At 36.3% G+C, this 26,772-nt stretch overlaps 1 protein-coding gene and 1 non-coding gene across 10 annotated transcripts in view; both read right to left on the bottom strand.

Annotated features, from left to right (window-relative positions):
• The window catches only part of MPP5 (membrane palmitoylated protein 5), a 104,354-nt gene that overhangs the window by 40,321 nt on the left and 37,261 nt on the right, over positions 1-26,772 (bottom strand). For 2 of the 9 annotated variants that reach the window (XM_037728644.1, XM_037728642.1), the window contains exons 2-4: positions 23,050-23,135; positions 16,019-16,625; positions 3,389-3,597 (exon numbers count right to left, since the gene is read on the bottom strand). In XM_037728644.1, the coding sequence (XP_037584572.1) occupies positions 3,389-3,597; positions 16,019-16,385 (576 nt within the window). In that variant the 5' untranslated portion in view covers positions 16,386-16,625; positions 23,050-23,135. Of the gene's footprint in view, positions 1-3,388; positions 3,598-16,018; positions 16,626-17,111; positions 17,226-23,049; positions 23,136-26,772 lie in introns of all 9 variants that reach the window. The other 7 variants (XM_017500741.2, XM_017500734.2, XM_037728657.1 and 4 more) reach the window with 5 other exon arrangements.
• LOC119467379 lies at positions 20,970-21,073 on the bottom strand. Its single transcript, XR_005195912.1, has one exon. It is a non-coding gene; the product is annotated as a U6 spliceosomal RNA (small nuclear RNA).

Below are 26,772 nucleotides of genomic sequence, written 5' to 3'. Positions count from 1 at the left end.
GGGAGGACTGCTTGAGCCCAAGAGGTTGAGGTTGCAATGAGCCATAATCATGCCACTGTACAGCAGCCTGGGTGACAGAACGAGACTCTGTCTCAAAACAAAGATCATATGGTTTTCTCCTTTTACCTATTCATATAAGTTAACTATTTTAAAATATTTACAAAAGTAATCCATCATAAGATAAATTTAAATTTATTAATGGCCTTCAGGATCTGGATACCATCTTTTAAGATTATGTCCTACTCTTTACTTAGCATTCAAGAAACATGCCAGGCTTTCTCTCTCAACCCTGTGACAATGGAATGCCTTTTCCTCTTTCTTACACTTCCTGGTAAATTCCCAGTCACCCCTCAAGACTCGGCAAATTAAATTTCCTTCTATGTTTCTTCCTACTTCCTATCATTCCCCTCATCCTCCCCATTCCCGCAACACAGAATCAGGCATATCCCAGTGCTGTTGGCACTTTTCTCATACTGCCATCATAGCACTTCTCATTAGACTGTAATTGTTTACTCATTGTTCCTCCACAGTGAAAGTCTAATTCAACATTCACAGGTTGATGGACATCTAGGTTGTTTCTAGTTTCTGACTATTATCTGGTTGCTATGAACATCTGTTTTTAAGTTTTTCTATGGATACATTTTCATTTCTCTTGGGTATATACCTAGGAGTGAAATTGCTGGGTCACAGTATATAGGTGCATTAGCTTTAGCAGATACTGCCAAACATTTTTCCAAAGCAGTAGTACCAATTTATACTCCACCACAGATGTATGAGAGTTTCAGTTGTTCCATAAGTTCACAAACAATACTAACAGTCTTTTAAATTGTAATCATAGTCATTCTGGTGTCAGTGTAGCAGTATCTCACTTTGTTTTAATTTGCATTTCTCTGTTGGCTAATGATGCCTATATCTTTTCATTGCTACTGGCCATTTGGATTTCCTCTTTTTTATGAAGTGACTGTTCTTTGTCAAAATTCTTTTTTTAACCGACTAGTCTTTTTTCTTATTAATTTGCAAGAGTTGTTGTTTTTTGTTCTTGTTTGAGACAGGTTCTCATTCTGTTGCCCAGACTGGAGTATAGTGGCACAATATCAGCTCACTGCAACCTTCGCCTTCTGGGTTCAAGTGATTCTCCTGCCTGAGCCTCCCAAGCAGCTGGAAACAGGTGCACACCACTATAGCCGGCTAATATTTTTTGTTTGTTTTTTGTTTTTGTTTTTTTTAGTAGAGACAGGGTTTCACCACGTTGGCCAGGGTGGTCTTGAACTCCTGACCGCAAATGATCCACCCGCTTTGGCCTCCCAAAATGTTGGGATTACAGGTGTGAGCCTCCCAAAGTACTGGGATTATAGACCGTGCCTGGCCAACAAGAGTTCTTTATATATTCTATAGACAAATTTTTGTCATACGTGTATTTATAGAAACACATATATACTTCAATATCTCAAAATCAAATATCATTTCCCAGTGTGTTTTCTTTCATTTTTACTCTCTTAAAGGTATTTATAAGTTCATCTAATGAAGTCCAAGTTCTCAACCTTTTCTATATAAAAGTTCTATTAAAATCCAAGAAATTTGGTTTGTGTTTATTAGTAAATATCCTGGATCCTCAAAGTTTAATATAGACCTTAAAATTTGAGGTTTTCATAGGTTTTATTATCTATTATATGGTATCTAGTGTTTAACTGATATTTTAAGCTATATAAACAAAGAATACTTCTAAATATTTCACTAAATTCCTTGAGATTTTTTTTTTAACTTAACCTCACTAGGTCTCAATAGTCAGAATGAAAACAGGGGAGTTGAACTGGTGATTGCTAATATGTTTTTCAGCTGTAAAATAAAGGCAATGGGTCCATTTAACCTTCCCAATTTTGTTAACAGATTTAACACTCCTCTCTTTGATGAGTTCTGACTATGCGCTTTTTTCACAAGTATACTGAAAAGGCAACTTCACAGTCATGCATGCTCCAGGGAAAACCATTCATGTTCTATCACTGAAGACACTGTAGATACTATAAGGATGTGAAAGCAGACTTTCAGAAAATCTCCTTTATACAGTACTTTTAAAATTGTGAACTATACTATATTCACATATGTGAATATGTGAACTATCCTAAAACTAATAATCAAAATGGATTTTTTTAAAGCCCTTTTTAACCACTTCTTTCTCTCCAGCGCATTTACTCTCTCAGCCACTTCTAGTTCTTTGCTTTTCTCAACTCCTAAAGCCCTTTAAGCTAAGCTGTTTCTTTTCTCCCTTCTTTCCACCTTTCTATTATGTGTGTCAGCTTTTTTCAATTGGAACAATTCTGATCTCTCCTGCTTCTCTCACTCTCTTCTTCGCCCATTGCTGTATTTAGCAAAACAAGGACCCGGCAGCCAGCTGGACAAACCTTCCACCTACGAGGGACAGGAATGATTATGATAATTTATTTTGTATTCTTCCCAAATTCACACTATAAAAATTATACTATGTATGTGAATAGTATAAGATCGAAGTAATGTTATTTCAATCTCTGTAAGAGAAGTAACTTTTAGAAATTTCAGAAAACCATTTAAACCATTGTAAATAAATATGACAAGTGAGAAAAATATATTCCTTGGGGACAATTGTGTGCTAATCTACAAAGTACCTCCTAACCTATTTTATAGGTCTGTAGCTCTAGATGTCCTCCTTCGCCAATAGCCCATTTTCTGTCTCCTGCTGGCATTCAATGAAATACACATTCACTTGATGGGATTCCATAAGTTTTCATTTTAATAATACTAAAATAACTTAAAACGCTAGAATAATGAGAGACTGTCTACTCCTCAAAACAGGAGAGTTTATTTATATCCTTTTCAAATCTTAAATTTAAAAGATGTTTGCAGAGCAGATTAAACACTGAACACTGGTTAGCATGAGAAACAAGAATTTATGATATCATCTTAACAATAAAAACTCTCATAGTACATTAAGATTTAATAATTTGATATGTCTACAGTTTTTACAGGAGGAAAACTTCAAAATACCTAGACATAATAAATCTTATGAGTTATATAATACTTGATGGTCAGTTATAATTTTATCTCATCAGTATTCACTATTTCAGTTTATAATGTATAATGCTTAAAATTCATAAAACTATGCTAAAAACATTAAAAAATTGCTCTCAAGTAATTCAAATATTTGTTACTATCCAAATTTATAATTTTATATATAAAATTAACTCTTCATGAAACAGTTCTGACTCTGAGGCAATTTTTTTTTTCAGGATAAAACGCATGTAGTAAACTTTTCCATCACAATACATATCTTATAGTCACATTAGTATTTTCCAATAATCCTGTCCTCCTGCCACTGCTAATTACCTTGCAGACATCAACACTTTAGATTACATACCTCTTGAGCAAGATCTTGTGCATTGGAGATAAGAGGAAATGGAGGACTGGCCTTGTTCATGTGTACTGTGATGGCATTGTGTATCTTAAATGCATTCTGGAAATCCTTATTTTGAACAAGTTGTAAAAGCAGTAAAATATCCTCCTGGCTCTGAGAATCTACCAAAGTATGCTGGATATGTTTAAGTGAAGAAAATAAGTCTTCTATTTCTAGTAGGAAAAGAAAAAGGAATCCAAAAATTAATTGTTTCAGTATTAATCCAACAAGCATTTCAAGAGAAAATTTATTTGAATCAGTGACGATTTAAGTTTTCAGAAAAATACCAAAATCTGCATATATTACTGAGTGTCAATCATGGTCATTTTATAGAATTTTAAGTAAAACATTCTAAAAAAATCACACAACAGAATAACTTGCATTTTTAACAAGGTGTTTTAATTATAAAACTAATACATGTTCACTATAAAAACAAGTGAGGAAGGAATAAAAAAATTAATAAAGAAATTTAAAACTACCAATAATCGCATCACCTAGAAATATTTTTTTCTTAACATCTTATTTCCTTTTTAACAGTACATTGTAAATGATTTCCCATATCACTAGTCTTTTAAAATATTTATATATAGGCCGGGTGCAGTGGCTCACACCTGTCATCCCAGCACTCTGGGCGGCCGAGGTAGGCGGATCACGAAGTCAGGAGTTCAAGATCAGCCTGGCCAAGATGGTGAAACCACATCTTTATTAAAAAGACAAAAAAAGTAACCAGCTGTGGTAAGTGCCTGTAATCCTAGCTACTTGGGTAGCGGAGACAGAGAATTGCTTGAACCAGGGAGGCGGAGGCTGTAGTGAGCTGAGATCGTGCCACTAAACTCCAGCCTGGGCAAAAAAAAAAGCCTCCATCTCAAAAAAAAAAAAAAAAAAATTAAATATCATGATTGCATGTATTCTACTACATGGCTAAACCATAATTTATAGTAACCATTAAACTAAAGTTGAACATTTAGATTGCTTCCAACGTTTTGCTACCATAAAAACAAGCATTCTAGTACATAATAATCAGTGCTACAGATAAATTTGTCTCAGATTCTTCATAAAGTAATTCCCAGAAATAGAACTTTTAGATAAGATTCTGACATTTTTAAAGAGGCAAACAGCTTTCAAGGGAGGCATTACTAATTTGCATTCTATTAGCAATATTTTCACCAATTAGAGATCATTTTTAAAAAATCTTCTATTTGACCTATTAATAGGTAAGTTGAAGTTTATTCATATTTACCAGGCACTTGTTTTGCAGTATATAAAACTCTAATGAATATGCGAGTCTCCTAAAGTTGTACTGAAAGTTGTGCACACGTGTACGTGTACTGTATCTGCCTGTTAGTGTGCATGCCTAGCACAAGCATTTTTCTGGAAAATACTATTCCAAAATGGTTAAGAAGCACTGGTAGTCTCTTCTCGGCTCCCAAACAGGCTGTGTGTATGTATATGTGTGTGTGTGTGTGCACATATGTGTGAATATACTCTGTCACATTTGTTGGGAATAGTTTTCCAGTATTTCCGTTTGTCTCTTTATTTGTAGTTGCTTTTATTAATTTCATTATAGAAGTTTTCAACTCTTTTTTCCTTTCTTTTTTTTTTTGAGACAGAGTCTTGCTCTGTCACCCAGGCTGTAGAGCAGCGGCACGATCTTGGCTCACTGCAACCTCCGCCTCCCGAGTTCAAGCAATTCTCTGCCTCAGCCTCCTGTGTACAGGGGATTCCAGGCATCCGCCACCATGCCCAGCTAATTTTTGTATTTTTAGTAGAGATGGGGTTTCACCATCTTGGCCAGGATGGTCTTGAACTCCTGACCTCATGATCCGCCCGCCTTGGCCTCCGAAAGTGCTGGGATTACAGGTGTAAGCCACCACACCCAGCCAGAAGTGGTTAACTCTTATATGTTAAGAATGACCCCTTTCTTTTCCTGTGTGATTTCTTTAACTGTTTCTATGCTTATAAGCTTCTTGTAAGTCATTAAAAAATATTTATCTAGATTTCTTCTAGCGTCTTATAATTTCTAATTTAACTTCTGTTTAATTTTAATCCATTTGGAATTTATTTCAGCATAGATCTGAAAAATTTTCACTTTATTTTTCTTCAAAATAACCAATGATTCTAGTACCATTTATTAAATAATCATTCCTGGCCAGGCGCAGTGGCTCACGTCTGTAATCTCGGCACTTTGGGAGGCTAAGGTGGGTGGATTGCTTGAGTCCAAGAGGTCTAGACCAGCCTGGGCAACATGGTGAAACCCTGTCTCTTTTAAAAATAAGAATTTTTTAAAATACGAAACATTAGCCAGGCGTTGTGGCATGCGCCTTAAGCCCAGCTACTCATGAGGGTGAGGTAGGAGAATCCACTGAGGCCATGATCATGCCACTGCATTCCAGCCTGAGCAACTGAGTGAAACCTCATCGAAAAATAATCAATCATTCCTTTTTCACTGATTTATAATGCCACCAAATTCTTACACATATTAGAATTTGTCTTTATTTCACTGGTCTATCAGAACTATACTGTCTTATTATAGTAGCATTATAATGTTTGTTCATATTAACATGACAAGTACCTGATCTTTATAAATTTCTTGACTATTATAAATTAGTTTGTGTAAGTCACTTGATTTTTCAAGTTACCTCCCATTCCCTCTTTCCTAGTTTTCCAAAAAGAAAAGTCCTATTGAGACTTAGACTAAAGTTAAACCTGTAAATGTGTCTAAGAAAAACTTAGAGCACATACTAGGACTTATACAATCAAAGACATAGCATAAAAAAGACACTGGAAAATATCTTTCTAATGTGCCTTGTTGTCAGCTTTCTTCTTACAAGGCCTGCAGAAACACAACCGACTTTTAATTATCTTGTATGCCACAATTTGAACAGCAGTTAAAGTTTTAAATAGATTCTAACGGTTCTTCAGTTGATTCTTGAGGTTCCCTACTTTTCCTGCCCAAAATCAAAAGAACTTTACTCTTCCTTTTAAATATATATATATATATTTAGTCTTCCTTAGTTTATATATATAGTTGTCCCTTGGTATCAGTGGGAGATTGACTCCAAGACCTATCACAGATACCAAAATTTGCAGATGCGTAAGTCCCTTATATAAAATGGTGCAGTATTTGCATATAAGGTATATACATCCTCCAGTTACCTAAAATCAGCTCTAGATTACTTATAACACTTAATGTAAATGGCTGTTACATTGTACTGTGTAGAGAATAATGACAAGGAAAAATATTTTTATAAAGACTTAAAAGTCGGCCAGACACAGTGGTGACTCATGACTATAATCCCAGCACTTTGGGAGGCCTAGGCAGGTGAATCATGTGAAGTCAGGAGTTTGAGACCAGCCTGGCCAACATAGTGAAACCCTATCTCTACCAAAAAAATACAAACATTAGCCAGGTATGGTGGTGTGCTCCTGTAGTCCCAGCTACTTGGGAGGCTGAGGCAGGAGAATTACTTTAACTCGGGAGGCAGAGGTTGCAGTGACCCAATATCACGCCACTGCACTCTAGCCTGGGTGACAGAGTGAAACTCTGTGAAAGAAAAAAAAAAAGAAAAGGAAAGAAAAAAAAGAGAAGGAAGGAAGAAGGAAGAAGGAAGAAGGGAGGAAGGGAGGGAGAGAGGGAGAGAAGGAAGGAAGGAGGGAAGGTGGGTGGACTACTTTTTTCCTTATCATTATTCTCTAAACACACACATATATGTGTGGTCATCAGTAGTTTAAAATAAAGAAAAATTGGGGAAAACATTTAAAAGTCAAAATTGTCATTAGAATGACCTACGAAGCTGTGGCCCAGAGCTAGGTAAGAGCTGAGAGATAGCCAGAATTTAACCATAAGCTAATATTAAGAATAGACAGGAAGAATAGAAAATGTCAGATTCTATCACATACAATAAGGTTACCAAAGAATTTCTTAACAGTGCAAAGAATTCCCTAAGAGATTAAAGAATTCAACAGCTTTAAAGTATCTTAAAAGCAAAACATGAAAACATTTAAATATCTTAAAAAGAAATCACAAAAGCAACAAAGCAGTTAAGCTTCGTAGAAGCTACAATCTCATGGAGGCCTAGAATTCTGAGAAGATAATTAAATTACTGTTTAATTGAAACAATTTTTTTTTTGGTAGAAATTGAGTCTGTAACTCCTGGCCTTGAACAATCTTCCTGTTTCGGTCTCCCAAAGTGATAGGATTATAGGTGTGAGCCACACTTTGCAAGGCCTTTAGTAATTGTTAAAAGGGCCTCATTGCCAGGCGCAGTGGCTCCCACCTGTAATCCCAGCACTTTGGGAGGCTGAGGCAGGTGGATCACCTGAGGTCAGGAGTTTGAGACCCAGCCTGACCAACATGGAGAAAACCGGTCTCTACTAAAAACACAAAATTAGCCGGGCATGGTGGCACATACCTATAATCCCAGCTACTCAAGAGGCTGAGGCAGGAGAATTGCTTGAACCCCAGGTCTAAGTGAGCCGAGACTGCACCACTGCACTGGCTGTTAGGGTATTTTAAAAAATTGAGAGCCTCAGATCGCACTGCTGACTGAAATCAACAAGCAGCCTTAGAGAGCCCAGAAGGTTATCCCTATTGGGTGTCTTCAACCTCAGGGGAATTAAAATTTTTTAAGGCCAAGAGTTTCTGCATAATCTCTTCTATGTACCAAAGCCACTCACAAGGACATTAAAATACTGACATTATTTTGAAAATTATCTGTACTTCTACCTTTCGGTTATAACTACTGGTATTATTTTGTTATGCTATGTAGCCTTTCTAACTTTTAAAATGCTGGTCTAACCATAGAGATGACACTGTAAATGCTGTTTTGCAACCTATTTTTCAAGTCCTTGGAATTCCTAGGATAAAATTATTAATCACATAATAAAAACCATTTAACACTTTGATACATACTGCCAAGCTGCCTTCTGGATTTGTACTAATTCATACCCCTGCCAGTAATGCACAACAAACACAAATCCAATTAAGAGTTACCAATCTTCTAATTTTTGGAGATTTGGTACGACTGAACATATTTTTACAAGTTATAGCCATTTGAATTTCTTCTTTCATCCACTTTGTTTCTCTTCTGCCCATTTTTCTACTAGAGTACTTTTTGATAACTAGAATTAAACTGATATTTCTGAAGTTTTAACTAGAATATACTAAATATAATTTCATCCTTTCTTGTTACATCAGAACAATGGCTTTTAATCCAATATACTTATGAAAAAACACTAAGGAAATCTAGAAGACCTATTTTTCCAGAGTTCTAATTCAATCATAAGTGAAATCTCTAGGGTCTCTTTTTTTTTTTTTTTTTTTTTTTGAGATAAGGTCTTGCTCTGGCTAGAGTTCAGTAGTTCGAACACAGCTCACTGCAGACTTGAGCTCCGGACTCATGTGATCCTTCCCACTTCAGCCTCCCCAGTAGCTGGGACTGGGACTACAGGGACTATGCTACACCCGACTAATTTTTTTATTTTTTTTGTAGAGATAAGATTTCACTATCGCCCAAGTTGGTCTTGAACTCCTGGACTCAATGATCCACCCACCTTGGCCTCCCAAAGTGCTGAGATTACAGGTGTGAGGCATCAAGCCCAGCCATAAATGGTACATTTTTAAAAGCACTTCACGTATATGTATTATTCAACAACGGTTACTTTTTTTTTTTTTTTTTTTTTGAGACCTAGTCTCATTCTGTCACCCAGGCTGGAGTGTAGTGGCACAATCACAGCTCACTGCAGCCTTAACTTCTGAGGTTTTGGCGATCCTCCAGCCTCTGCATCCCGAGTAGCTAGGACCAAAGGTGAATTCCACCACATCTGGCTATTTTTGTACTTTTTAGTAGAGATGGGAGTTTCACCTGGTTGCCCAAGCTAATCTATGACTCCTGAGCTCAAGGGATCCACCCACCTCGGCATCCCAAAATGCTGTGATTATAGGCATAAGCCACCCCACCCAGCAAAGAACAGTTAATTTTCTGTTCTTTCCACACACTCAAAGAAATGTTCCATTCTTTGATGGATATATCTGTTACTTAAAACAAACAAAAATCCACCCAAGTTTTTCAATATTCTATACAATTCCACAGGAAATTTTTAAAATCCATTGAAATGTAACTAAATCAGTCCTGTCAAATAACTCTTTCGTAATAAAGATGAAGACACAGAGACAACAAAGAGGACAGAGGACAGAGAGAAGAAATTCCTTCCCCAATCCCATACAGACAGACAACAGACACAAGAAAGAACCACATGGACAGAGAAATAAAGAGAGAAATGAAGAACCGCAAGGCTAATGAGGAAAGACTGACATATGTGCTAGGTTTGGGAGTGGTTCAAGAAGTAAGTACTAAGGCAGGATGGAGGCACTCTGCCCAGAAGGTAGAGGTAGGCATAGCAAATCTGGCTTTGGTAATAAATTCTAGTCTGCAACAAATTTCTTATGAGGAATTTCTTTACATGTAGTTTAAATTCTTTGCCCTGTAGTTGGACCTATTTCCTCTTACCTGATTTTTCAATAGAAATTAAGTTTCCATCTTCTCTAATATTTCGTGCAACACTTAACTCTTGATTATTTAAAAGAAAGAATATATTATTCTAAAGTAAGAAAGATCCCTTACACTTGGCTTTGGGATACAACTAATCAGATAAATACAAACATACACATTGGTCAACAAGTCTACCCTCCTAAACTGTCCTCCTTCCTTGCTCTCTCCTGGCAGTCTAAAACGTAAAAGAATGAAGACTCTAAAACAGGCAACAGAAAGCAATCACCTAGTTACTTTATCAGAAAATCCTGCCTTCAAATGCCTAGAGCTCTGGGTAGCCATGTGGAAAGATTTTTTGGTTACAAAGATTTTTATAACCTAAGGAATCTCCATCTAGATTGGCTTTATTGATTGACTGACTGATTGAGACAGAGTCCTGCTCTGTTTCCAGGCTGGAGTGCAGTGGCACAATCTAGGCTTACTGCAACCTCCACCTCCAGGTTCAAGTGATTCTCCTGCCTTAGCTTCCCAAGTAGCTGGAGTTACAGGCATGCGCCACCATGCCTGGCTAATTTTTTTTGTATTTTTAATAGAGACGGGGTTTCACCATATTGGTCAGGCTGGTCTCAAACTCCTGACCTCAGATGAACTGCCCACTTTGGCCTCCCAAAGTGCTGAAATTACAGGCGTGAGCTGCCGCACCTGGCCAGCATCCTTTATTTTTATGTATTACTTTCATTTGCCCCACATGAAAACAGATAGCTTTTAGAGACTTATACCCAGTATTGAGATTCTCCATTTCACTGCATAAATAATTCTGACTCTTTTAACCTGTCCTCAGAAATTTCAATTCCAACCAATTTCATGACTTTTTTCTGAAACTTTTAAGACTTCTTTTCCCCTAAACTGTAGGGTCAAATACGATACTCAGACGGGGAACTTAATATTACTAAGTATCAGGAAATTGTATCAGTTTCCAGTATATCTACCTGTGGAATCAAAATTGCAGTGGCTCATGCCTGTAACCCCAGCACTTTGGGAGGCCAAGGTGGGAGGATCACTTGAGGCCAGGAGGTCAAGACCAGCCTGGGCAATGTAGTGAGATCCCATCTCTATAAAAAATAAAAATTAAAAAACAATTTTTTTAACCTAGATGAATGGAAAAACAAGATGTGGTATATTTGTACAGTGGAATATTAATTCATCCATAAAAAGGAATTAAGTACTGATTCACACTACAATATGGATGAATCCTGAAAATATAACAGTAAATGAAAAGAGGCCAAGTCACAAAAGAGCCTATGTTATGTAATTTCATTAATATGAAATGTCTAGAATAAGCAAATCCAAAAAGACAGAAAGTATATTCATGGTTGTCAGGGGCCAGGTGGAAGAGAGAATAGAGAGCGACCATTAATGGGTACAACATATTTTGGAGTTATATAGTAGTGAAAACAAACCTTGGTTTTGGTTTGTTTTTTAAGCATTATAGCCTTGGTATCCTGGGCTCAAAAAATCCTCCTGCTTCAGTATCCCCAGTAGCTGGGACTACAGAAGCGTGCCACCATGCCCAGATGACTCTTTTTTTTTTTTTTTTTAGAAGACAGGGTCTCACTATGTTGCCCAAGCTGGTCTCAAACTCCTGAGCTCAGGAGATACTCTTGCCTTGGCCTCCAAAAGTGCTGGTATTACAGGCGTGAACTACCATGCCTGCCTGCACAACCTTGTGAGTATACTTAAAATTAATGAATTCTATAGTTTAACAGATGAAATTTTATGGTATGTGAATTATTTCTTAACAAAGCTGTTTTTTTAAAATGAAATAAAAAATTAGTGGTTAACATCCACAAATTAATTTTATGGACTACAGGGTCAGATGATCTCTCTGGTAGCTTCTGGTTCTCACAAATATTAAATTTCATTCAAACCCGTAGTCCGCCATTTACTCAAACACCTTTTTTCATTTGGTTCTCAAGAAAATCATGAAACCAAGGCTCAGAAAAATTAAGTAACATGTCCAAGGTCAATGACAATTCAGTGACATTAAAAAGTACTGAAATTCAGTTCTGACTCTAACATCCCTGCACTTTCCAACATGCAACTACATCATACATTTCTGAATGTGCCATAAGACAATGAAGCAAATCTTTGCAGGAGGAACTCAGTTTTAAAACCTACTATGTACTACTTAATAGGTGGAATGAAATTTTAACGCATTGTGTCAAAGACTGAATGACGTAGCAGTTATTTTTCCATAGAATTATGTGTACTTAATAAACAAAATTTACATGACTATACATATACTCTAATGAATTTTTAAATCTTTAGCTCTAATTTTAGCAACTTGACTAAATCAGAGAATTCTCAAATAATCCTAACACTTCATACATTAAATCTAGTGACAACAGATTTAATTATTTCACTTCCAAGAGGGTAAAATAATTCCCTAAAGGAATGGCTAATAACATTTATTTGGAAATATCTATAATAAACAAAAATTTGATAGCAAAAATAATTAACTTCTCAGAGGCAGGGCCAAACTAAAACTCAAGATTTTCTGGCACCAGGATTTTGTATGCGGGCTTTAAATAAATTTTACCTTAAAGCCAACCTTTAAAAAAGTTTATCACGATCACACAAAATTCCAGTATGCCCCATGGTCAATCAAAAGTCAGTTAAATGTCAGAAAGAAATGTGAGAGAGCTATTTTACTTTAAAATGTCAATAATCTTTTGACTTAATAGTTTGAATATCCAGAGACATCTGGCAAAAAATATGCAGGCATTAATTAAGACTAAAACATGCTATTAATTCCTTGCAAATATTTTGTTCTTTAGCTTTATTTTCCCAGTTTTCTTCCCTGTGGTTTTTTTTTTTTTTTTTTTTTTTTCACACTAATAGTATCTCATAGCGGATTAGAAGGCCCGTAATTACAAATTTCAAGTCTTTTCATTAACCACTAAACAGCTCACCATGGATACACATGGGTGTGTTTGTGTGCCCTTTTCTGACACTGCCTCAAAGATTTAACAATTTTATAGTCACATATATGATAGATGGCAGTCTTCCTTAGTTTATTTCCTTTATGTATTCTATCTACTGTATTTCCTTGTCCACATCCCTGGCCCAAAATTACTAATCTGAGAACACAAAAACAGTGAAATCCATAATACAGAAATATCTGAAAATTACACTACTCTAGCTCAATCCACTCTAACCTGCATTCTTTTCTTTTCTGAGGATTTCTCTCCCAAATTAGTTTGTTCTGATTATGAAAAAGAACAAAGAGAATAATATTTGCAGCAAAGCAAGCTTTAAAAACTAATGCCAATTTTAAAGAAAGCCTCCCTAACATCAAAGTTTTTTTTTTCTTTCCAGGCTTGCCTACATGCAGAATATCAAAGTTTTTACCACTTGTAATACTCATATTAATCATTCATTTGAAATCTAGTTTCCATATCACTATTTTTTATCTTTCAAAAAAATTCTGCTTTTAAACAAGAAAATTAAGTTCATCCTTTCTGAGTCTTTTCTATCATTTCCATCCCTGTAATTTTATTATCATACATTGCCAAATTTACAAATACTTTTCATTAAAAGTCACCCAGACCATTAATCTTGCCAATCATATTTTCAATTCTTAAAAGAATATTTTGTCTACTCACGGATAAAAGATGATGTATTGTTTAGAAACTGAAGGCTTCCTCTCAAAGAAATAAATCAGTTGCCCAATCTTCCCTCATTTAAAACAAAGTTGCTGTTTCTGGATGTGAAAAAGGCTGAGCAGTTGTCTCCTGTCATATGGGTATTAACCAAATACTAGCAAGGAGACACAATGTTCAGGGAGTACTTCTCTTACAGTTTGATGTGTTAGCAGATTATGAACAAGAAAAAAAAGTTTGGTAAAAGCTTTTACGCTTCATTTTTAACAACAACTTAAAAACCTGAGGCTATGACTGACAATAACAAACAATACTTTATGCTAATTTCTCATAATTCTTACATAACAGATATTTGTGTTGAATATACTAACATAAAATCTATCATTTATTTCTCAAAACATATTCTCCTGTCCAAGAAATGAATTACAAATACCTGGTATGACATTTCAAATTACTTTAAAATAAAATATATAAAGCTGCCTTGAATTCAAGAACCACGCAAAGGTATTTTTTAAAACCACAGTGGATTACATATTGGAATAGAGGTATCCTTTAATCTGAATTTGTAGAAAAGTCAGCAATACAAACAGAAAAAGGAAAAAGCCAAAAAAAAATAATAAGAGAAATGATATCCAATTTTCTGTGCTTAGGCAAAACAAAACCATAAACCCGTTAATTTTTCCTGTACTAAGTGAATCTGGCTGAAGCTATGTTTGTTTCTTTACTGTGATTACATGAATATTACCTATCAGATGGATACTTAATGCCTGATTCTAAGTAAACCAAATAGACATGGACAATACATTAATTTTAAGGAAATGTAAACTGAAAAACAGAAGAATTAATCCAGGTTTGCACTGGATGTGACAAACCTTCTCCAATGGAATATATTCAGAATATTTTAATAAATAATAATAGAGTGGTGAGAAATGAAGGCTAGTAAGATTACTAGTAATCAGGAATGAAGTATTTTTACTCTAACAAAACCCTCAGGAAAAAACATAAAATTCCTTCACATAAATGTATTAGAAAAATATGTAATCTTTTAGCTTTCACTGTAATTATAATATCTGAAAGCATTTAGCAGACTTTACTATGACCAAACACATATCTATGATTTCTTAAAACACAGAGAAGCATGTACATATGAAATGTGGACCCTGAGTAAAAATTTATAACAAAGAAAAGCAGATGAGGTGATGTAGTAGACACTGCTCCAAACTTGGAATAAAGAGACTTACTGAGGAACAAATCTGGCATATACAAGGTACCTTTGGGCAAATTAGAAAAAGGTGCTCTATTTTGGGTAGCCACAGCTCTGGCCTGGTGATTAAAGTGCTGGATTGGTATTGGTTTCCACGCAAATCTTTCACTTTGTGCAGTACATCAACTTCAGATCTGGCAAATTCAAACTTGGCTCTACCACTGGTGTCTTTAAAAAGTTGTTTAACTAAGGTTAAATTTCTTTATCTCCAATTAGAGAGTACTGTTAACAAGATTATTTTATCACATGAAACAATGTTTGCTAAAACACAGTACAGACTCAACAGACCCTTAAATGAATGGCAAAATGACACTGACAATAAAAACTCTCTCATTCTACAAAAAAGTAAAAATAACTCTTTTCACACCTAAAAAATAGCAAACCACCAAAAAATAAAATGCCCTCCTAACACTAGTTCAGTGAGCCCTTAGGTGTATGTGCACGTGCAAGAAGGGTGGGCAGTAAATTCAATGATTAAATATTCTAAGTTTGACACCAACCTCCCTTGTAGATTCACAATGCCTAGTAACATTCTAACAGCTATGAGAAGTCCTGTAATCAGAAGCTATTTAGTTTATTTAGCCCAGAGTTCTCAAAATGCATTTGGTCACAGAATTCTTTTGGTTTGGTTGTAACTATTTATATCTCATAGGACTTTTTTTTTTTTTTCCACAGAACAGAATTTGGGGATATATAGAAAATACCATTTTTATGTTTATGATGCTATATGAATAACAGTTCTTTTTTATCGACAATCATTAATTTTAAAAATCAAAGAATTTAAACTATAGTTATTAATTTCATTACAATTTTACAAACTTTAAGGAAATCAGAAATTCAAAATCTGAAAATTGTTTTTTAGTATTTTGCATAAAGTTTGTGAATTTTATACGAAAGGTAAATTTCAAAGCTTTAAATATTAAGGCCACATGTAGAACTCTTTAATATCTAAAAAACATGTTACAGTGACTGAACATTTAAGTCACATGCTTTTAGCTCTAAGTTGCTAACAATAAACAATAGTTACATGGCGTTTCCAAGAAAACAAAAGATCTTGGTCTGAAATTCAAACTGACATTACTCATATTCTCTTAAACCCGCTTCCTTCCCATATACATTATAAGGCACAGATAAATTAAAGCAAAACGTTTTCTATTATCCCTCTGTTTTTACTTACCTAGTATTTTCACAGCATAATGAGGACTTTCTAAGACAATTCCTTCCTCTGTATCAAACATAGGGTTATCTATTCCGGTCTTTGGAGGAATTTGGGCTAGCTTCTTAAGTCTCATGGAAGAATTAAGGTCAAGTTCTTGCTTTTTCCCTTCTTCCTCTCTCCTACGCCTCATGTCTTCCTGTTGTTGCCGAATACGCTCCAACTGTGCACTTCGACGTATTGGCATCATCCTGGTGCCCAAATCTCCGGGGCAGTCAACAGCCATCTCTCGGTGCTTCTGATGTTCCTCTGGTGATGCAAGATCAACATTTTTTACTTCGCTGTCTGACTCCTCTGTAACATGCCCATTCATATGGGATGTTGTCATGGTTATCTATAAAAACCTGTACCACTTTTTACAAATCAATTTTTCCTAAAGGCCAATTCTCTTGATTCTGTAGTATAAAATCCATGTTACTTGGAAAAAAAAAAAAAAAAAAAAAAAAAAGAAAAAAAAAAAATCACAAAAAAAAAAAAAAAAAAAAAAAAAAAAAAAGAAAAAAAAAAAAAAAAAAAAAACTTCTCACATCACATAATAATGCTATGAAAAAGTATCCATGAAGGAAATCTAAGGGGAAAGATGGGGGGAAAAAAAAAGTATAAGAATTACAATACAAAAGCAGGTTTTTACATAGCCTACTTCTAATCTCCATACAACATAGAAAATAATAAGAATATCACATTATTTTGCTATGTAGATTAAGTACTTTCATTTTTACAGATAATGGTGAGGAAATCAAGATCCCCCTCTCCCCCAAAAAGTCCCCTTCCAATAACGTGAAACATACTATTCAATTTTAAAGCTAAGAAAAATGATATATAGTACTGGAAAGCTTAGCAAAGTGGGAAGATAAAAAGTCTGCAGTATTAGTTTCGTAGGGAACAGGTTGCTTGCTTAAAACATAAAAAGGTGCTTTACTCATCTTTTAGTAGTTGTCTCAACACAGTACCTTATGCTCAACAGTAAACATGGGCTTGAAATAACTTACTAGTTAACCACTAAAGAAATTGATGAATGATCAACTGATCTGGCATACAGCAGCCATGTTTGTACCTCATTTGAAATACAAGCAGTATTCTGGAGGATAATTCATTCATGTTTAGGAGTTTTTGAGATGAAGAACATGCCCAAACTTCAATTAGCAGCTGAGGCAGCTACAAGACAAAACTACATCGAGACAAGGATTACACAGGTTATCAGTCTTTATAACTGGTCCCATTTAAGAAAAAAAAAGGATTGGGCTGGGTGCGGTGGCTCATACCTGTAATCCCAGCACTTTGGGAGGCCAAGGCAGGTGGATCACCTGAAGTCAGGAGTTCCAGACCAGCCTGGCAACATGGCGAAACCCTGTCTCTACTAAAAAAATACAAAAATTGGCCAGTTGTGGTGGCAGGCACCTGTAATCCCAGCTACTCAGGAGGCTGAGGCAGGAAAATTGCTTGAACTTGGGAGGTGGACGCGGAGGCTGCAGTGAGCTGAGATCGCACCACTACACTCCAGCCTGAGTGACAGAGCGAGATTCCATCTTAAAAAAAAAAAAAAAAAAGAATTGGGGTTATCTCTACAAGGATTCAGTTACAGAAAATGGTAGTATCTGTTACCACTCAAAAACTTTTGAAAGTCATACTGTACAGCAAAAAGATCACAGTAAACAGGAAGATAACTGAATTTATAATCCTCTAGTTTTATGATTTAAGACCATTTTCTCTCTTTGACCAAGATTCACTTGGAAACTTTATTCACAGGATTGACTGTTCTGAGTTTCACAAGAGATAATGTATACTTACATTAATTACCAGTATTAACTTGATTCTCGTATTTTAAAAATCTTTCAACATATTTTAGAAAATAAAAATATTTTACCAGATAACTCTGGCTTTTCATCAAGCTATTTCTCAGGCGTAAATAGGCAGATTGTTTACATATGCGTAAACCCATACTTTAAATCTAATTAGCTTTTTTTTTTCTCTTGCTCAAGAGCAATAATATTTACAATAATAAACCTACTACCTCCTTGAGTTGGGCATTACTTTAGTAAGCAGGCGGTTAGAGCACAATGCCAACTACAAAAGCCAGGTTTTCAGACAATATTCTTAATGTCAGCCAATCTTCTCTCAAATATCTTGGGTCATAGTGCAAATAGGGACAGAAGACAAAATGCTTAGTATAAACCCAACTAGGCTATCAGGAAAACCACTAATCCAACAATCAGCAAAATTGATGTCAGTTACATGAGCCATTATTAAAACTATATTTGCACAAAAATTTTGGTAGAGTTTTCTGTCTTTCATCCAACTTTTGGCTTCTTTCTTTCTAAATGCGATCTACACACATAAGTACCTTATTTACCATTAGAGTGCCTTCTTTTTCATTAACATGACAGCTATTTGATTTATGTTAGACAATTCTTATGTTAGGCACTGACTATATGCAAATGCAAATTCAGCTTTTTAAATGTTTTTCCTTACAAGTAAGCAGAAAATTATGTAGGAGTTACTGCTGTGCTATGCTTAATTTTAAAAACCGAGGAGTGTACATATTTTCAGAAAATTAAAACCCTCAACCCTCTCTATAACAATTACTGGATATTAAAAATCAAATTTAATAATAAATGAATTTTAAACTGATATATATATAAATTATGATCTGAAACATAAAATTCGGCTTAAAAGGTCTACGTCTGTGTCCATATTCATTATACTATGGGGAAAATTAGAGGTCATGCAAGATAGACCAGGCCAGGTCAAAATTCTCATGCTTGGACTATTTATTATCACACTTGTATATCTGGATACAATCTTTGCTCTCAAAAAATTTCTGCAACCTGGTAGTAATCTGCTTTAAATTTCATTTTGGTTATTTCCCCAGGAATGTTCAGTCTACTGGGAGAGAAAGCAAAGAAAATAAATGATTATTTCCCCAGTCTCCTTACCAGATTCTAAATTTGTTAGAGTTAGGGATCATGCCTTACTTTCACAGCTCCAGTGCTTAGCCTAATACATATCATAAGAAATGCCCAATAAATATCTGTTCAACTCAACTTGGAATGTCACAGATAATGAACTATAAAACTTAGTCTGTGGTAAAAGGTGATAGGAAATACTCAAAACATAAGGATAGATTTCTTTGAGCTGTGTATCAAAGGGCAACTAAAAATTAGCCAGCTAGCAGAAAGGTCTACTCCAGGCAGACAGGCTCACATGACCTCTAGGAAGGAAGAGTATGACAGAATGGCACTTTCAGGAAACAGAATAGAATACAATAAACTGGATGGGACAATGGGAATATGCTGTACATCAATAACGATAAAACTGGAAAGGCAAGCAGGAGGCCATACTGAGAAGAGTTTTAGATCTTTACCCTGAAAATAGTAAGAATAATTAAAAGATTTTAAACAGGGGATGACGTAATCACATTCATTTTTATAGAAATATCACTACTACTGAAGGATAGAGGGCTGACTGAAGGGTGGCAATGAGACCAGACTCAAAGCACCTATCAGAAATAGGGTGCTCAAGTAGTACAGTGAGAATGAGTAAGTTACATTCAAGAAATACGTAGGTTATAGACCAGGCACAGTAGCTCACACCTGTAATACCAGCATTTTGGGAGGTTGAAGCAGTGGATCACTTGAGACCAGGAGTTTGAGATTAGCCTGGGCAATGTGGTGAAACCCCATCTCTAGGAAAAATGCTAAAACATAAAAAAATTATCCAGGTATGGCGGCTTGTTCCTGTAGTCCCAGCTACTCGGGAGGCTGAGGCATGAGAATCACTTGAACCCGGGAGGCAGGGGTTGTAGTGAGCCAAGATCATGCCACTGCACTCCAGCCTGAGAGGGAGGAAGGAAGGAAGGAAGGAAGGAAGGAAGGGAGGAAGGGAGGAAGGAAGGGAGGAAGGAAGGAAGGAAGGGAGGAAGGAAGGGAGGAAGGGAGGAAGGAAGGGAGGAAGGAAGGAAGGAAGGGAGGAAGGAAGGAAGGAAGGGAAGGAGGGAGGGAGGGAGGGAGGGAGGAAGAAAGGGAGGGAGGGAGCGAGGGAAACGAAAGAAAAGAGAGACAGAGAGAAAGAAAGAAGGGTTACAGAATCAGTAGAACTTAGTGTTTATTTCATATAGTAAAGAAGGAAGAAGTAGTAGGAGTAGGATTAGTAGTAGTAGTATAGTGACAACTACAATAACTATAGCTAACATTTACTAAGCACTTCTTTATGTGCCAGCCAATACTGCAAGCACTCCACACAGTATTCATTCATTTATTCCTCATTACAACTCTAGAAGTAGATCCAAATATGCCCATTTTGTAGATAAGAAACAAGGTTTGAAGTGGACTTTCAAGACAAGATAAAGAAATAAGAAAGGAGCCATATGAACCAAAGGTGGGAAGATGAAAGGTGTGAGGGGAAAGTACAAATAAGGCTAGTTGAACTAAAATAGGGTAGTGGAAGATATGACTAGAAAGTTTGATTGGGTCCATCTTATGAAAAGTCTTAAATATAAATCCTTAATTCTGTGGAAAAAGAGAGTCATCAAAGATTTAAAAAAGAGGAGTGGCCGGGCACAGTAGTTCATGCCTATAATCCCAGCACTTTGGGAGGCTGAGGCAGGTGGATCACCTGAGGTCAGGAGTTCAAAATCAGCCTGACCAACATGGAGAAACCCTGTCTCTATTAAAAATACAAAATTAGCCGGTCGTGGTGGCATATGCCTGTAATCCCAGCTACTCAGGAGGTTGAAGCAGGACAATCGCTTGAACCCAGGAGGCAGAGGATGTGGTGAGCTGAGATCTCATCATTGCACTCCAGCCTGGGCAACAAGAGCAAAGCTCCATCTCAAAACAAAAATAAATAAATTAAATTAAATAGAGGAATGATATGTACATAAATTTAATTATTTATTTTTTTTAATTAAAAAAATAGTAATATAGAATGCTTCATGAATTTGCATGTCATCCTTGCGCAGGGGCCATGCTAATCTCTGTATCGTTCCAATTTTAGTATATGTGCTGCCAAAGTGAGCACATAAATTTAATTATTTACCCCTGGCTAGATACTACGGTTATTGAGACAAGATCCCTGACCACTATTCTATCAGAATTTCCCGTAAGAATCTAGAAATTAACAGGGCCAAAATTAAACTCTTATTTCCCTTTAATCTCCTCCTATTCTCTTTAATCCTCTCCCCGTTTTCAGTTCTAACCAATGTTACTATAGCCATCCAGTCACTCAAGACAACATATTTAAGAGAACAGCCTCCAGAATCAGACTGCCTAGGATCTAATCTTTGCCTACTCTCCTTTTAAGTCTTAGCTCAAATACATTTTCCTCTGGAATCCTACAATCCCTGTCACATTTTTAATCAAGCTGGACTATAGCTATTTATATCTCTGCCTTTCTATCTCATCAGACTAGAAGCTCCTTGAAGTTAAGAACCAGGTTGACCCATCTCTGGATCCATAGTATTGCCCACAGGCAGTGTGAGTCCAGAACCATCACTCTTAAGTACTATCCTTGGCTTACTAGGTAGAAGACAATGTCACACTAACTATGATGGAGAATCAGATACAGGGAAATTAAAGGAAAATGGGTTTAGACACATTAATTTCAAGATGACTGTAGATCACACAGGTAAATTATCTAATTGGCAGGAATCTGTCTTGTTCACCTGTATAGCCATGATATCTGGTAAGTGATATGCTTAATTAAGTATATGAGCAAACCACTCCTCTGTTCAGAACTTTTGATGGCTTTCACACTAGAGCATAAAGTCCAAACTCACAAGATAAATCTAAGTTTTCTAGCTATACCTTTTACTACTCGCCTGCATGAGCCTTCTAATTTACCTTCCTCATTTGTGTCTATCCCATATCTTTTTTCTTTCTGGCCAAATGACTTGCTAACTACTTTTCCATTGATTTCTACCTTCAAGACCTCCCTCAAGTCCCTAATTCTTCAAATCTTTCCAGACTACTTTGTTAAATAATTACTTCATCATTTAGTACTCCAAGAAGACTCTATAATGCTCACAAGTTAATTTAATGAGGGCCACGAAAGGTCCTAAAGTTCTTCCAGAATTAAAGAAACATTATGCTGTATCCTATAGTTTTAGCATTAAGATCATTATAATTTTTAAACAAGCACTCCACAAATATGCCAGCTCATACATGTACTCTATACATATCATAAAAGTAAAAGAGTCCTCCCAGTCCAAAGCAACTGCACTCTCCCTCTCTAAAAAAAAATAATAATAAAAATAAAAAAGTCCTTTGACAACTCAAAAGCTGGTAATGAAGACAGCAGAGTTACCAGATACAGGCTCTAATTCTTTTCTTCTCAACTCTCCAATTATACGTTTGGGGGAAAAAAAAAAAGCTTCAAAGGATTACATTTCAAATCCTCATCAGAATCCCTGTTCCCATCCCTGCTAGAAAACAAATACAAAAATCTTTACATAGTACACGAAGTAAGAAAAATTTTCAGACTAGCATGCCAAAGCTGTTTCAATGCTAACCTCAAACTGGGGAGAAAGGGTTTTAGCTGTGGGAGAAAGGGGCAAAAGGAAGCTAAATAAGCTTCATAACAAGTGCAAATGACTGAGACTGTAGGGACTGAGATGGCCTAAGGGGTACAGGTTCACTGAAAATGGTACCAACAAATAGAACCATCTGTGTAAGAGCTGAGAATCAAGATAGGTCAGCAGAAATCCAATTTCCTATATTATCAGCATCTTAATTTTTAGGCAGAGGAAAATGGAAGAGATATACTTCATATGCATAAACATGTTCAGCCTACACTAGTGTCCAGAACTCTAGAATTTTTTGAATTCATCCTTCCCCTCTTTCTCCAGTCAGTAATGCCCTTTGACCAGCAGCTGGGAAGTCTCATTTTAAGTGATCAGCATTCCTCTGACATTCTAAGAGGTTAAACTATCTGTTTCCATAGAAACGGCTTTGTCAGCTAACACAAGATTCAAGCCAAGAAAAGTGAAAAGAACTTACATTATGCAAACTGGAAAACCCTTGTCTACTGTCCTTTTAGTTTCTCTTCTCTGGTTTTTCACAAAACTCAGGCTAAGTTTCTTATTCTATAAAAAAGAAAAATGAGACAATTGATCAAATGTAAATGTCTGCAGTGTTTTTGAGGGGGTAAAGGAGGAAGGCCAATTCAATATGATAACCAATTATGTCTACAGATAACTAGGATTTCTTAGTAAGAAATCATAAAAATGCACCACGACCCCTGCGTCTAATAGATATCAATTTGGTAGATCACAAGGTCAGGAGATGGAGGCCATCCTGGCCAACATCGTAAAACCCCATCTCTACTAAAAATATAAAAATTAGCTGAGTGTGGTACGGCACACCTGTAATCCCAGCTACTCAGGAGGCTGAGACAGGAGAATCACTTAAACATGGGAGGCGGAGATTGCAGTGAGCCAAAATCACGACACTGCAATCCAGCCTGGGACACAGGGAGAGACTCTGTCAAAAAAAAAAACAAAAAACAAAAAACTGTTGTTGTATATTAGTGAGGTTAGGAATGCCAAATGGAAATGTTCCAATAACACAATGTAAACAGTATGGTAATTCCTCAAAGGGCTAAACACAGAGTTATCATATCAGCAATTCTACTCCTAGGCATACACCAAGAAAAATAAAAACATACATCTACAAACACACACACACAAAACTTGTACAAAAATATTCATAGCAGCAGCATTCATAAAAAAGTAGAAAAAAATCCAAATGTTCAACTGATGAATTTATTAAAAGCTGTATAATCCTATATGAAACAAGTAGTGATGCATGCTACAACATAGATTAACCCTGCAAACATGATTTAAAGAAGTCAGCAGCAAAGGACCACATACTGTATGATACTATTTATGAACTATCCAGAAGAGGCAAATATAGATGGAAAGTAGATCAGTGGTTGCCTAAAACTGGGGGTGAATGGGTGGGAGTATTATGGCCAAGGCATGCAAGTTTCTCTTGAGGGATGATGGAAATTAATTGTGGTGATGGTTGTACAACTCTAAATATACTAAAAACCACTGAATTTGCACACTTGAGATGGATGTGTCAGAAGCATTTGAACAACAGCAACTCCATCTTGAATAGGGGCTGCGTAAAATAAGGCTGAGACCTACTGCGCTGCGTTCCCAGGAGGTTAGGTATTCTAAGTCACAGGATAAGATAGGAGGTCAGCACAAAGTCGGGCAACAAAGGCTGTGCTGACAAAACAGATTAGGGTAAAGAAGCCAGCCAAATCCCACCAAAACCAAGATGGCGATGAAAGTGACTTCTGGTGGTGCTCACTGCTCATTATAGTTAGCATGCTAAAAGACACTCCTGCCAGTGCCATGACAGCTTACAAATATCAGGGCAACATCAGGAAGTTACCCTCTATGGTATAAAAAGGGAAGGAACCCTCAGTTCTGCGAACTGCCCACCTCTTTCCCGGAAAACTCATGAATAATCCACCCCTTGCTTCATATAATCAAGAAGTAACATGTTGGTGTAATGTTCTGCCTATGGATTAGCCATTCTTTCATTCTTTTACTGTCTTAATAAACTTTCTTTCGCTTTACTCTATGGATTTGCCCCAAATTCCTTCTCATGCAAGATCCAAGAACCCTCTCGGGGGTCTGGATCAGGACCCCTTTCTGTTACCAGATGAATTGTAGAGTATGAGACTTCTATCTCAATATTGCTGTTTAAAAAATATACAATGAAATACCACCACAAACAATAAGATGGCTAAAATTAAAAAGTAACAATATTAAGCACTGGAGAGAATGTGAAGGAACGGGAACCCCTATACAATGCTGATGAGAATGTGAAACTATAGAGTCTGGTATTTCTTAAAAAGTCAAACATATAGTTACCATATGACTGAGCCATTTCACACAAGAGAAAGATACATATTTTTATCTGTAAAATTCACAAAGAGAGATTTGTAATGAGTATGCATAGGAGCATTATTAATAATAGTCTAAAACCATATGCTATCCTTCAGCTAGGAATGGATAAACAAAAAATGGAATTCAGCAATAAGGGCAAACTACTGCTATATCCAACAACATGAAGTCTCAAAAACACAATGCCAGACAGAAGAGTGTGATACCACCTGCACAAAATTTCTAGAAAACGCAAAACTGTGTTATTAGAAAAAGCAGTTTCATGGTTTCCTGAAGCTGGAAGCAGATTCTGACTGCAAAAAAGCGAGGGAACGTTTACATGTTATAAAAGTGTCCTAGTATCAGATTTCAGTGATAGTCTGCATGACTACATAAACTTACCAAAACTTAAACTGTCCCCATAAAACCCAACTCTTATAAAATATAAATTATACCTCAATAAAACAGTTTTAAAAACTCATTAAATTGAACACTTAAAATTACTGAATTTTGCTGGGCGCAGTGGCTCATGCCTGTAATCCCAGCACTTTGGGAGGCTGAGGCAGGTGGATCACCTGAGGTCAGGAATTTGGGACCAGCCTAGCCAACATGGTGAAGTCCCATCTCTACTAATAATATAAATATTAACCAGGTGTGGTGGTGCATGCCTATAATCCAAGCTACTCGAGAGGCTGAGGCAGGAGATTTGCTTGAATCTGGGGGGCATAGGTTGTGGTGAGCCAAGATTGCACCACTGCACTCCAGCCTGGGTGACAAGAATGAAACTGTCTGAAAAAAAACAAAACGAAATAAAGCAAACAAAAACCAAAAAACCCTGAATTTTAACTGAAGTTATACTCATTCTGCTGATTTTAAAAGAAAACAAAACCTCAAATTATACACTTAAAATGTCATCTTGTTGCATGTAAATTATATCTCAAAGAAACCAAGTTTTAAATTTTTGTATTTATTTATTTGAGATAGGGTCTTGCTCTGTGAGCTACACTGGAGTAGAGTGGCACAATCTTGACTCACTGCAACCTCTGCCTCCCCAGCCTCAAGTGATCCTCCCACTCGAGCCTCCTTGAGTAGGTGGGACTATAGTCAGGCAAGACCCACTACCACTCCTGGCTAATTTTTGTATTTTTACTAGCAACAGGGCTTCACCATGTTGCCCAGGCTGGTCTTGAACTCCTGGGCTCAAGCGATCTGTCCACCTTGGCCTCCCAAAGTGCTGGGATTATAGGCATGAGCCACTGTGCCTGGCCAAGAAACCAAGTTTTTTAAACGATAATTATATATTCCAAAAATAAGTCATATACTGACATCACATAAAAGACCCTATTTACTCGATAACTGTTTAACTCCTTGTATAAATTTAAGTTTCCAACAATGAATGACTATCTTCACAGAAGAAACTTAGCAGTTTGAGACCAGCCTGGCCAACATGGTGAAACCCTGTCTCTACTAAAAATACAAAAATTAGCCAGGTGTGGTGGCAGACGCTTGCAATCCCAGCTACATGGGAGGCTGAGGCATGAGAATTGCTTGAACCTGGGAGGCAAAGGTTGCAGTGAACTGAGATCACACCACTGCCTGTCAGCCTCGACAACAGAGTGAGACTCCTTCTCAAAAAAAATTGAGATATTTGGGTTACTCATGCAGTGGATTAGCGCTGAAATTATTATTCAGTAAAAAAGGCACAACTTAAACAAAAATAAAGTCCCCAAGATCTAACTGAAAAATGAGTTCTTAAATTACAGAAGTAAAAAGAACTAAATATACTTTTTTTAATTTTAAACATGTATTTGAAGTAAATTGA

The sequence above is a fragment of the Cebus imitator genome, unplaced genomic scaffold (genome assembly GCF_001604975.1).
Source record: "Cebus imitator isolate Cc_AM_T3 unplaced genomic scaffold, Cebus_imitator-1.0 Scaffold13, whole genome shotgun sequence".
Lineage (NCBI taxonomy): Eukaryota > Metazoa > Chordata > Mammalia > Primates > Cebidae > Cebus > Cebus imitator.
Note: the sequence above shows the minus strand (reverse complement) of the source record. Positions and strands in the feature narration are given on the sequence as shown.